Here is a 13,266-nt window from a genome sequence, read left to right as displayed (position 1 = left end):
AAAGTAGTAGTGTAGCATTATATTTGAGAAGGTTATGATCCCATAAAGAGGAAGAAAGTGCTTTAGATTTGAGCTAAGGATAAAGGACAGTAAGAAGTGATACAGTTGTGGTGGTGGCCAACAAGCCAACCAAAGGGAGGGAAGAGGTGAGTTCACAAAACATCACAATGCCAGCATGGAGGTGTGCAGTGGGTGTGATGGAGGACTCCAACTGCCCTCTATCTGTTGGAGTTTTCTTTCCACCAAAAGCAGGGCAGCTGATAAATCCATGACTTATCTTAAGGATAATTTCAGTCTTCAAAAATGAGAAACTATGGTAAAGAGAATGGTGATTCTGGACCTAATTTTGACCAAGAAGGAAGACCCAGCTGCTGAGGTAGAAATAATGCCCCCCTGGGGGAAGTGGTCAACTAAGATTTTGTGATCAATTAATCAACAAGCATTTATTAAGCACCTTCTGTGTACTGTGTTGGGAACAGACAAAAGCAAAGGGAATATGCATTCTAGTGAAGGAGACATGTATACAAAAAAAGCACATACCCAACAAAGCAATGTAAATCTAATAAACAAGTAAAGGAATAACTCTTATTTATATGGAACTTTAAAGGTTATAAAATACTTTCTTCACAACAGTCTTGTGAGGCAAGGAATGTAAGTATGTATATCCACTTTATAGATGAGGAAGTAAGTTCGGAAAGATGAAGAGATTTACGTAAGATCACAGAGTCTTTATCCAAGTCCAGGTCTTCTGGTCCCAGGCCCAGGCTCTTCTCTTTACAGCACAACTGACCACTGCTGTTGAAGATGCCCCTAGCCTTCACAGTCTTCCAGCTATGTAACTGAGGTGTTACCCTCCACTCCTCATGCTTCTTCACCTTATACTTCCCATCAGTTACCAAATTCTGCCATTTTTCCCTTCATCACCTTAGCCTTTGTGTTCATCTTCCCAATTACTCCAACAGCCTGAATGATCTTCCAATCCCAAGTCTCTCTCCACTCTAGTCCATACTACACATGGCTGCTGAAGCAATATTCCTTAAGCACAACAGTCGACCATGTTTCCATTGAGTGGTTGAAGTAGTTCCTCTGTGTCATTTTGGATGAAATATAACCAGCTTTGTTCAGATTTTTTAAACATTTTTACAGCTTGACCCCAAACTATCTTCACAGTGTGGCCCCAGTCTATCTTTCCAGCCTCAAGGAACATTTACCAAATGTCTAGAATAAGACCAAACTGGCCTTTTCTCCTTCACACCAGACCCTCCATCTTCATCTTCTGTCTGTTCATTTTGAATGTTCATTTCACACCAGCCTACATTCCATCATGCCTCAGAAAGCTCTTAATCCTAGGAAATTACTTCAGCCCTGTAGTTGCCTAGCTCATACCTCCTAAGTTCCCTCTGCCCCATGGCCTCTTCCTCTATCTGGAGGGTAGAGAGCCTCCCAGAATCCATGGAAGGAGCACTAGGATGCATTCCTTTGGACTTTCTACTTCCCCTTATCTAATTCAAGCACTCCATATTACAACACATGTGGATCTCTGCTCTCCTCAGTTCTGATGAGATCACAGTGATAGAAGATGGTGCCTACTCCAAGTCTATTCATCCTGTAAGACTCTTTGCCTTCTGCACAAGTGGTCCACCCATTGTGCTTGGGTGGGATTGGGAGGTAGTGGTGGTCCTCTCTTTCTCCAGAAGATTATGAGGATAGCAGTAGAACACTTTGGACTATTTCCTCTTGGGTAATTCTCAGCACAACTCATTATCCATTTATCCTGTGTATACAAGTGGGGAATATTACATTTTGGTGTGTCCAACCCAAACTAGCTTCTCTGTTATAAGGGCTGCCAAACCCTTTTCAGGGCTGTTCATCCACCTTTGGTGTCCACCTGCCAACCAACTTGCACTTGTGGCTCCAAGAAGCTTGGAGTAAAACCATCTCAGGAAATGGGCTAAACCAGGTTGAGGGGCACTGACAGGCCTCAAACTTGTCAGTGAGTTAGCCCCAAGCTAACGTCTCCCCAATCCTGAAAAGACTTCCTCCAGTGGAATGTTCCTATGAGAACAGTTTGTTCCAACAGCCATGAAGGCAGCTTAAGCAGGTGCTGTGGAACACTGAGAGCTCAGTCAGGCATTACAGAGGCCAAGGTTATCCATTACATCCTGGGCCATTACTGTTTGTCTTGACTTTTGTCTTGCCATTGGACTTTGATGACTCTGGAAAAGAGAGTGAGGCTGACAACTTCGTGCAACTCTGTTTCACTTAAATCCAATTCACACACAAGTCAAGACATCACCCCACAATGTCACTGGTCTTCTTAAAAATGAAGGATGACCAACATCGTAGCTTCCTCTCAGACTATAGGCAGATTTGTGACATTCACCTTGGAATTTGGAAGCGAGGATTTCACAGTTCAGAGACAGGATCCTATGGCCTCCAATTTTGCAGGAAAAGTTATCCCCAAAAGGAGGAAAAACTCTCAAGAATGGAATTCTGAGGACAAGTTATCCCACGAAGAAAGGGCTACACAGGAAATTCAGTGAGCAACATAGATCTTTAAGCGCCAAGAAGAGAGGACAGAAGTAAAATTAGATAACTGAGGATCACTGTAATACATGGCACAGCAAACTCTGATAGAGTGTCCAAGGCAAGGCACTATTTTTGAATGACACAGCCCCATTAGAACTGGAAAGGCTATCATGTGGAAGAAGGGTGGTAAGATTTGTTCTGCTTATATCCAAAATGTATGAGTAGGAGCCACGAAAAGAGAACACTGAAGGCTTGGAATAAGGAAAAGCTTCCCAACAAATGAGGCTCTCCAAGAGCAAAGTAAGGCTGCCTTGGGAAGGAGTGAATCCCCTCCTCCTTAGAGTATGACCACTTACTTACCAGGCCTGGGGTAGGCTGGGCAGCCTCTAAGATCCCTTCCAACTCTGAGCTCCTGGGGCTCTGTCAAGAAAAGGAAAGCTCCAAATGAGTTATAGCCAGTGAGGAATGTCATGAACAGTAAGACTGCTTCTTCCACCATCTTGAGGCAAGAGGGACACCAAAAAGGAGCTAAGCTCTCAGCGGGTCCTGAGGGAGGGGCTGAAGGCAGATGGCAGAACTTCTCTACTCCTCTTCTGTGAGTTTTCTTTGTCAGGGAGAAGGATCTTTGGATTAGGAAAGGTAGGTCTAATATGGAAAACAAGCAGAAAAACTAGCAAATACCTGACTCCCTTGGTGGGATCCGGGTGCCACATATGAGATGCACCAGGAATCACTGAAAAAAAGTAGCAAACATGACCACTGGATTGGCTTTAGTGAACTTTGAGAGATCGTGGACAATGGGAGATTGATGTCTCCATTTTTCAAAAAAGGAAAAAAGTATTGTTCACAATAAAAAGAGTCTGACTTCAATTTCTGGAAAATCATAGCAATGCATTATTAAAGGGATAGTTTATACACATTTAGAAAAGGAGGTACCTGTGATTAACAGATGGCTCGAGGTTCTCAAGAACAGCTTATACCCACTAGCCTCATTTCTTTTTTTGGAAGGGTTAGAAAATGCTAGATCAAAAAGGAATGCTATAGATAAAACACAACAGGATTTCAGAAAGTTGTTTGACAGTCTGCCATGCTAACCTTCTGAACAATAGAGAGAGATGTGGGCCAGGCACTTGACCCAGGACCCGTTGGATGGCTTTGAGAACTAGCTGAATGACTGACTGCAAACAGCTACTGAGGTCAGAGAAGGAACCAGTGGCTAAAGAGGCAGCAACTCTTGGCCCAGCTTCATGGGGGCTCACAGCTGCCCAGAGTGATTTATTATTTCTAGGGATAAAGGACAAATAGAACATTCTGGCAGTGGCATCGACTGGAGTAGCAAATTAGGAACCAAGCCTTGGGGATCTGGACAGTGTATTGAAAGGACAGTTCAAATGTACCCAGAACAGAGCTGGTGTTTAGTGTGCATGATTAGTAGTGTGAGTTATCAAGAAAGACTAATTATGGAGGAGATCAGAGAAGCCGAGAAGATGAATTGGTACGCAGTTTGAGTTGTGGGGGTATGAGTAATTTGAAGGTGTGTGTTAGGTGCACAGGTCCCCAGACATTTGTGAGTGAATTCAAGTGAAGATTCAGATTGGGGCCAGGCAGCAGTTTCAAAATTAGGGCATGCCGATCCCCAAAGAAGAGGCAGTGATGACGTGGGGCTGCATCTGACTGGCCCAATTCTGAGCCCCAGTACTCATCACAAAGACCAAAAGGGCACCCAGAGGGGTACAAGTGGGCCTTGGGTCAGGGAATGAGGCTGGCTACACACTACAGAGAAGAGAGTCAAAATGGTAGGTGACAAACTCAAATGATATCTGCAGGCTCAAATAATGGGCCAAAACTAAGGAAATGAAATCTGATGGAGACGAAGGTAAAATTCTCCACATGGATTCAAATAAATTAACCACATTAGAACAGAATGGTAGAGTCAACAATTCATGTGAAAACAATCCAGGGCTTTCAGTGACAGCCAGCTCAACATGACTCAACAGGAGAACCCAGCAGCTAAAAATCTTAGTGTCTATTAATAGTGGTCCAGAGTAAGGGTAGTGACAGTCTCCTTTTCATTAAGATATTGACAAACTGAAGCATACTCCAAGAGGAGACTAGGATAGTCAGGGAACTGACGCCCAGGCTGTACGAGGATCACCTGAAGGATCTGCCTCAAGAAGTCTTGGAAGGGACCTCATACTTGTCTTCAATCATTTGAAGAGCTACCTGTGGGAAATAGATCAGGCTTGCTCTGTTTGTCCCTTGGGGGCAGAACTAAGAGGAATGGGTAGAAGGTGTAGCCTGGGCATCAGAAAGGAAGAAACTTCCAAACAACCAGAACCATCCTAAAATTCAACAGGCTTCCTCCAGATCCAGGGAGTTCCCTGGCATGATTCTTTCAAGCAAAGGTTGGACAACCACTTGTCATACATAGAGAGAGGGGATCCCTATTCAGTAAGGATCAGACTCAATGATCTTAGGTCCCTTTCAATGCTGAATCTATGACTGATCAACCAAAGCAGTTTTGAAGCCCAGTATCTTTTTTTTTAAAAAAAAAAAGGTCATGGGTATGTATGCATCTGGGTGTTAGATACATGTCAAGCAAGAGTCTTTAGAAAAGTCAAATGTTTTGGTTTGGTTTTTGTTTTTTTTTAAGTTTCCATCCCATTCCCTTTAGGTCCTATGGTAAAAAAATACCCAAGCAAAGAATTGAACTTCTTAGAAATCATCTTTGAATGTTACATAACCAAATGGTGGGTGCGACTAAACCAAAAGCTTCCAAGGGAGCAGGGTAGGACATCTCTTACCCCCTTAACTACATTTTCCCCAAGAGCAAAGCATCTGTCTATAAGGGGCTTAACCCAGGGCCTGTGAACTTGAGTTCTTTAATATTTTGATAACTATATTTCAATATAAATGGTTTACTTTTTAATCCTATGTATTTTTTAAATTCTATTCATTTAAAAACATGATTCTGAGAAGGAATCCATAGATTTCACCAGATGGACACCAGTGGGGTTCATAGCCCACAAAAAGGTAAAGTAGCCTGATGTATGATCTCAGGCCGCTGTCATTTCTTTCCATGCCTTCAAGATGTTATTGTGCAGGTGAAGGTGAACGTAAATGATCTTGAAGAGCATTATCTTCAATAAAGGAGAGAGAGTCAAGTCAACATAATGGCATCATCACATGCCAAAGGGTCAAGGGAGAGGGCAAACATGGCCTCCTTTTCTCACCATCAAGAGCCTACCTAACAATAAGACATTGTACCCCTTCTCACTTAGACTTGAGGAAGGCAAAGGGGAATGGGTCAGTGCCATAAGGCAGGTAAAGAAAGGTCAGGCTTGTTCAGGGCAGAAGTGCCCTTCACTAAAGCCGCCAGGATCCTTCTGGTACAGACCTTTCCAGAGTTCACCATACTGTAGTTATTCATGCAAGGGGACACAGCAGTTGCTGGGTCTATTGTCAGGAGTTGCTAATAATATCTATCAACAATGGGACCCAGCAGTCACATGATTTGAGGCCACATGAGAAGAGGCATAGGGTCAAGAACACTTCTGAATCTTGGGCTTAGTCCTGGGTTCCATCTTTTAATATGGAGGCTGACAAGTCAAGAAGGGTTCAGAGAAAGGGGATCCAGGATGGTGAGAGGAGGATGCCAGCTCCCTGAGTACAAGCGATGTCATACTTCTACATTTGCGGTCTCAGGGCCCAGTACAGAGTTGGCACTTAATAAATGGTTGTTGAATGACTGGGGGATGGGTGCCATTGTGAAGTCTGAGCCTGTAGAAGGGAAGACTTAGGAAGAGGACATGGGAGCTATTTTCAATTACCTGAAGTGATATCTGGGAAATGCTTGGCATTAGACAGCAGAACCAGGACCAACAGGTGGAAGTTTTAATGATAAATTTAGACTTGATTTAAGGGAAATTTTCTGAATAGAGCTATTGAAAAGTAGACTGAACCACTGCAGGAAGCAACAGATTCTGCCTTACCTGAGCTCTCTTATTGAAGACGGAATGATTCTTGCCAGGGGATGTTGTAGAAGGAAGTCCTGTCCAGGTGCTTGGTGGGCCATGAGATCTCTCCATTTCCAGCTAAAGGATTCTGTGGTTCTCATTCAAGTATTCAAAGAGCTGCCAAGGGAGAGGAGGGATTGGTTTGTTTGGTCCTGAAGCAACACACACACACACTCCCTTCTTTTCTTCACTCACCCTGCTACCACTTTTAGTTTACATCCTTACTTCCTACTCACCTGGACCACTGCATTAATATTTTCATTGACAAGTCTCCAAGTACCAAGCCAACCTCCACAGAGCTATCAACATTATTGTCTTAAAAGGAAGATTTGACCACATCATTCCCACTCCTCAACCTCATTCAGTAAACTCCAGTGGCTCCCAGTCACATCCAGAATCAAATATACATTGTTTGAGGACCACCAGCCTCCCTGAGCTGGAAGAGATTCATTGCCATATTTGCGATAGGTGATGAATCTTTTAGGTAAGGGAACTCTTGAAGAGGCGAGACTGCGCTAGATGCTGGTAGAGAAGCTACCCACTCCATGAATCTGTGAATGCCAGTGATGAAATGTAATTGGTTGATAAATGGGAGGAGCAAGAGGAAAGGAGGCCACTACTGGAGAATGGTTGGGCATAGCTTGGTGAGTATTGAGGCTTAGAAATGGAATTAGCACTATGTGTTTGCTCTGTGATGTCTGAAGTGTGCAACATGTTATGCATGGTGAGTGTGGGGTGTTATATATAGGGTGAGTGTGGTGTGTGTGTAAATGTGTATGTGTGCGCTAGGACTGCTATAACACACTGGGTGTGTTTTACGTGATGTGTACAGTACGTATGCTCTGTTTAGCGTTTGAGGTGTGAATGCAGTAAGGGACATGTGTGCTGTTTGTCTACCAAACATGGTCTCAGTGCCCTATAAGCCTTTCCTGATCCCCTCAATGCTTGGGCTTCACCCCTCCAAAAGCCAGCAGCAATCACCTAGTGTTTGGCATGACCCTGCCCAAGTTCCAGGCTCTCAGTGCTCCAGGCATCCAGGAGGCTGACCCACATTCTACCTTGGTCAGTGCTCATCTTTATGTTTGATATGACCCTGCCCAAGTTCCAAGCTCTCAGCGCTCCAGGCATCCAGGAGGCTGACCCGCATTCTACCTTGGTCAGTGCCCATCTTTATGTTTGGTGTGACTCTGCCCAAGCCCCGGGCTCTCAGCGCTCCAGGCACCTTGGTCAGTGCCCATCTTTATGTTTGGTATGACCTTGCCCAAGTCCCAAGCTCTCAGCACCCCAGGCATCCTGCCTTGGTCAGTGCCCATCTTTATGTTTGGCATGACCCTGCCCAAGCCCCAGGCTCTCAGCACTCCAGGCATCCAGGAGGCTGACCCTCATCCTACCTTGGTCAGTGCCCATCTTTATGTTTGGTATGACCCTGCCCAAGTCCCAAGCTCTCAGCGCCCCAGGCATCCTGCCTTGGTCAGTGCCCATCTTTATGTTTGGCATGACCCTGCCCAAGCCCCAGGCTCTCAGCGCTCCAGGCATCCAGGAGGCTGACCCGCATCCTACCTTGGTCAGTGCCCATCTTTATGTTTGGCATGACCCTGCCCAAGCCCCAGGCTCTCAGCGCTCCAGGCATCCAGGAGGCTGACCCGCATCCTAACTTGGTCAGTGCCCATCTTTATGTTTGGCATGACCCTGCCCAAGCCCCAGGCTCTCAGTGCTCCAGGCATCCAGGAGGCTGACCCGCATCCTACCTTGGTCAGTGCCCATCTTTATGTTTGGCATGACCCTGCCCAAGCCCCAGGCTCTCAGCACTCCAGGCATCCAGGAGGCTGACCCGCATCCTAACTTGGTCAGTGCCCATCTTTATGTTTGGTATGACCCTGCCCAAGTCCCAAGCTCTCAGCGCCCCAGGCATCCTGCCTTGGTCAGTGCCCATCTTTATGTTTGGTGTGACCCTGCCCAAGCCCCAGGCTCTCAGCGCTCCAGGCATCCTACCTTGGTCAGTGCCCATCTTTATGTTTGGTCAATGCCTACACGCCTATGTCCTTTGGCTTCAGCACTGCAGATCTTTTCCCCTATGGAGGCTGTGCTCATGTATCCTGACAGCACGTAAGTGACTCGGGAGCAGGGGCTGTTTCATTCTAACTTGTGCACCTCCCACACCTGGCACGCAGCAGTGCTTGTTTGGGGTGCCCGCTGAGGGTGGGCATGCAAGACTGGATTCTGACGCGGGCTGTGCGTGTTGGCTGCGTTCCCCCTGTGTGTCACGGCGGGGGACTCCGTGGGTAAAGCCCCCCGGGACCGCAGGGGTCACAGGACCGCGGCTCAGCTCTGGCCCCGGGCTCTCGCTAGTTCTGCATCACGGAGCACGTCGCTTAGTCTTGCTTGCCTCAGTTTCCTCCTCTGTAATAATGGCTCCCACCACCGTGCGTGTGAATGCGTGTGTGCGCTGTATGTCGGGTGTATGCGTGGTGAGTGCGGTATGTGGCGTGGAAGGTGTGATGTGCGTGTGTGTGTGCGTGTAAGGCTGCGATCGGGGGCGTGGGGGTGGGTAACGTCAGCCCCGGGGGAGGGGTGTCCCCAGCGGGCGCACGTGCCTGTGCGCGTGCGCGTACCTCCGCCAGCCCGGCGGCGCCGAGCTCTTAGCGCTCGGAAGGGGCCGCCCTTCTCCGGGCCGGGCCGGGCGCTCCTCCGCAGCCTCGGCGCGGTTGCCTAGCAACAGGTCGGCGCCCGTCCAGGCGTGACTTCGCCGCCAGGACGGGGGCGGGAGCCAGGCGTCGGCCAGAGTCGCGCACGCCGTGACGCTGCGCGCCGGCGCGGTGCACGCTGGGATATTTAAGCCCTCCCCGCGGCGCGGAGCCGCGATGTCTCCGGCTGCGGCTTCGGCGGCGGCCGGGGCTGTGGCCGGGACCGAGACCGCGATCGGCTCCGGGGCCGGGGCCGAGCGGAACGAGCGGCGGCGGCGGGCCGCGGCGTCCGGGGGCGCCCGGGGCCCCTGGGTGCGGGCCCGGCCGGGCGGCGCGGCGGCGCTGCTGGGCCTGTCGCTGCTGGGCCTCGTGCTGTACCTGGTGCCGGCGGCGGCGGCGCTGGCCTGGCTGGGCGTGGGGGCCGCCGCGGCCTGGTGGGGCCTGAGCCCCCGGGAGGCGCCCCGGGGCCCCCTCTCCTCCGCCTCCCAGCCGCGGGCCCGCCGCCCCCCGCCGCCCGCCAAGGCCGCAGTTAACGGGGCCCCGCTGCAGTCGCCGCTCCGGGGCCCCGGGCCCGCCGCGCAGACGCTGCCCATGGGCGGTTACCTGGGCAAGCCGGGCCCGCCGGAGGCCCCGCGGCGGGAGCGGCCGCCCCCGGCGCTCTCGCCGCAGCTGCTGAGCCCGGCCCGCAGGCTCCACTTCAGGTAAGGCCGGGCCCCCGCGGGGCAGCCTGGGAGGCAGCTGCGAGGGAGACCCCGCCCCTCACGGAGGGGGGTCCCTCGGCCGGCTGGCAGTGCGCCCCGCCCCCACCCGGGGCCCCCTCCCCCGTCCTTGGGAGCGGCCCTGGCGAGCCGTTCCCGGGCCTCGATGGGGGCTCGTCTCTGGCCAGTGGGAGCCCCCAAGGAGGATGCCTTTGGCCCGCCGCGGCCGACCCGGTGGGAGCAGACTGCGGTCAGGGGGACCGAGGCTTCGCACTGGGGGGGCTTGCTTCGTAGTCAGAGGTAGGCACGCGCTTCTTCAGGTCCAGGTCAGGTGTCGTGCGTCCCTTGTAATGTGGGAGGGAACCCACTTAGGGGCTCAGGTAGCAGGCCGGTGGGGGAGCCCAGGATGCCTTTTGTCAGTCCCCTGTGGTCTCCCCTGTTGGAGGCAGAGAGGGAGTGCGGAGAAGGGCCGTGATACCAAAGGGATAAAGCTGCCTCTTCCTAGCACCGCACCCCCACTGCTAGTTCATCCTGTGCAGACTCCCAAGTTCTACAGAACAGATTCTTTTAAGGGGATTTGTCCCTCGAAATTTGGATTCGGTCAAAGAGAGAGACCTGGAGGGCAAAGTGTGGCCCCAAGGCCGCAGGTTCCCCACCCCTGGTCTAGAATAAGAATAAAATAAAATACTTGCCATCAAAAATAACTTAACCTTTTTGGTTTTTTAAAAAAATTCAGCTCTTTAAGATCATTGCTTTCTTCCCTTGTAACTTAACAGGTGAATTTTTAAAAACGTGTTGGGGTTTTACAAAGAAAAGCAATAAGTATGAAAACAGGTATTATAGTATAAAATAGCCACACACACGTTTTAAAATTCTTATTTTCCAGAAAAGAGATACAAAGAACTAATGCATGTTGAAAAGAGCTTTGTAAATAAAGGCACGGTTCTTGGTAATTTTCTGAAGTTTGAGTTTAAAGCACTCTAAAAGACCCCAGGACACTGAGAGCTACATTCTTTCCCTATCCCACAGTAGCTCTGCAAGTCTTCTGTTTCTGTGGGACTGTGACAGATGTCAGGCTGCTGTCACACTCCACCAGGAAGGGCAGAAACTGTTTTTGTGACTCCACAGCTCAGTCTCCCTGAGAGATGGAGGTCCTTGTCAATTGCTGCCTTTGGTATAATGGCATCTTCCCCCTTCTCTGTCCAGGGACCACCTGACTACTCCTTACCGATTCCCATTAGCTCCACGGAGGAGATACCCAATTCAGCAGGCACAGTACTCTTCACTGGGGACCCTTCCCACTGTGTGTTGGGAAGGCTACCAGAGGAAAACCGTGCTCTCTGCCCGAAACTCCCACATGGTATCAAGCCCTGTAACTGTGAGGATTGCTCGCCCCGATCTACCCCGCTCCCCGTGAGTATGCGCCTTATAACTTGATGTGTTTTTCAGAGGGGAAACTCACTTTGTATTGCTGGCATATACAGAGCTCATCTGGCAAAAGCGACCAAAAAACATATTGGTAGAGAAAGGATAATAGTTTGCGTTGACCCAAAGATCCCAGAGCATCCTTAGGAGGATGGGAAGAGCACTGATTCTCTGTGAGTCAGAGGATCCCACTTGAAGCCTTGCCTTTGCTACTTAGACATATGGGACCTTGTCTCATAATTTTACTGGCCTCAGTTTCCTTTTCTCCCAAATGAGAGGGATAGAGTAGACAGCTTCTGAGGTCCTCTAGCTCTAGAACTATGATCGTTTTTCATTTGGCCTCGAGGCCATCATTAAATGCTACTGGCTATTCTGTGAATTGACAGACGATAGATATCTCAGCTTCTAAGTAATCAGTAACCACTGCTTGTAGATTGTGATGATCTCTGTCTACACCGAGTGGCATAGTGGTCTGTCTCAGTAGCTCTGGACTCCTGTCTTCCCATTGCAGGCTGGAGCAGGTCGTGAATTCAGCCATGCCCTCACCATCCAGTAATGCCCCAGACCCGTGTGCAAAGGAGACTGTGATGAATGCACTCAAAGAGAGTCGGAAAAGGACAGTGGAGGAGGATGATCAGATCTTCTGTGATGCCCAGGAAAACAAACGAAGGTGACAGCCCAGTGGGACCAGGCAGGATTCTCCTAGGGACTGACTTCTAGGGTTTGGCAGAAGTGGGGTCCTGAGAACTGGTTCTTCTTACTGAGTCTTAATCACTCCTTGATTTCAGCCTTCTCTTAAAGGTGGGACATGGTAGCACAAGCTTTAAGCCTTCCATGAGACAGCATGAGAAAGGGATTTTTTATAATTTGTTGCTTTCCCCTAAGTATCAAGAATTATAATGCCAAGGACCTTGAAGAGCATTGTTGGCAATGCTCACATCCCCATCCCCTGGCCCTGAATTTTATTGTAAGAGGAGTTGACTCCAGCAAGGTCATCTTGTTCTGACTGTTGGCAAGGTAATGCCAGGAAGCTTAGCCTGTGCTGTCAGGTAGTCACATAGTAGGCACGAGCCTTGGCAAAGAATGCTGAACTCTGAAAGGCTTAAACAGAACCGTCTGAGGCAGTGTGAGTCATTCTTGAGCTTATTTGATAAGGTCTTGGATGTGAAGAAGACTCCAGCTTATGTGCAGAGCAGGGGCGGAAGTAGCAGATGTGCAAGCTTCCTGGAGGAGTCACTTCAGGTTCCCTGCTTTCCCCTCTCCAGCCTTGCCAAAATACTCTGTCCCAGACAGCACAAAGCTGAGTGTCTGATGCTATTTCAGCTTCTTATCCAGGAGCCTGACTCAAATAATCTTGAATGGAGGAAAAACTGGGTGCCCAAGTACCTGGAGCTGTGGCTTGTATGCAGCGAGCGGTAATTCACGACATCATAATTTAGAGTAGGTTTGAATCAGTAGGATTGGAACAAGAAAGTCCTTCCCAGTGAGGTTTCCAGGCTTCTTCTATTGACACATGAGCCCAGGCTTCCGTAGCTCAGTCACTGTTTATAAGACATCTTTTCTAAGAGGGGGAGTAGAAAGCACCAGTGTTGGCTCAGTGGGACAGGGCTGTGCTGGAGGGAGGGGCCCTGGGGTCTGCTGAGCAGGGCCTGGTGGGAGTTTGGTTTTGTGTTTTTTTGGAGACATCCACATTCCACCCTTACAGCCCAAAGTGAAAGGAGTGGGATAAAGTATCATTAGGATCCCCAGTGCTCTCTGCTTAGTTGACACTTTATAATATGCTAAACTGGATTTAGTTTTATTGCAATAAGAATAGCAGTCAAAGAAATGAACACCTTGGATTAGATCTACATGCCAGGTGTTCAAGAAACTCAGTTTCCTAATTGAGAATGAAGTAAATTCTTGGTGGTATTT

At 49.2% G+C, this 13,266-nt stretch overlaps 1 protein-coding gene and 1 long non-coding RNA gene across 3 annotated transcripts in view; one reads left to right on the top strand and one right to left on the bottom strand.

The window, feature by feature from the left end:
- Positions 1–571: 571 nt before the first annotated feature.
- LOC140525144 (uncharacterized) lies at positions 572–9,919 on the bottom strand. 2 transcript variants are annotated; one of them, XR_011973941.1, is made up of 4 exons: positions 9,833–9,919; positions 6,522–6,662; positions 2,890–2,949; positions 572–2,554 (listed from the first exon to the last, which is right to left on the bottom strand). It is a non-coding gene; the product is annotated as an uncharacterized lncRNA (long non-coding RNA). The 2 variants fall into 2 exon arrangements; XR_011973940.1 differs by lacking the exon at positions 9,833–9,919 and adding an exon at positions 8,538–9,104.
- POM121C (POM121 transmembrane nucleoporin C) overlaps positions 9,553–13,266 on the top strand; it is a 16,303-nt gene continuing 12,589 nt past the window's right edge. The window contains exons 1-3 of the mRNA XM_072640233.1: positions 9,553–9,930; positions 11,134–11,340; positions 11,864–12,022. Coding sequence (XP_072496334.1) covers positions 9,821–9,930; positions 11,134–11,340; positions 11,864–12,022 — 476 coding nt within the window. The 5' untranslated portion in view covers positions 9,553–9,820. The remainder of the gene's footprint in view (positions 9,931–11,133; positions 11,341–11,863; positions 12,023–13,266) is intronic.

The sequence above is a fragment of the Notamacropus eugenii genome, chromosome 2 (genome assembly GCF_028372415.1).
Source record: "Notamacropus eugenii isolate mMacEug1 chromosome 2, mMacEug1.pri_v2, whole genome shotgun sequence".
NCBI classification, from domain to species: domain Eukaryota; kingdom Metazoa; phylum Chordata; class Mammalia; order Diprotodontia; family Macropodidae; genus Notamacropus; species Notamacropus eugenii.
This window is presented reverse-complemented; position numbering and strand designations above follow the sequence as displayed.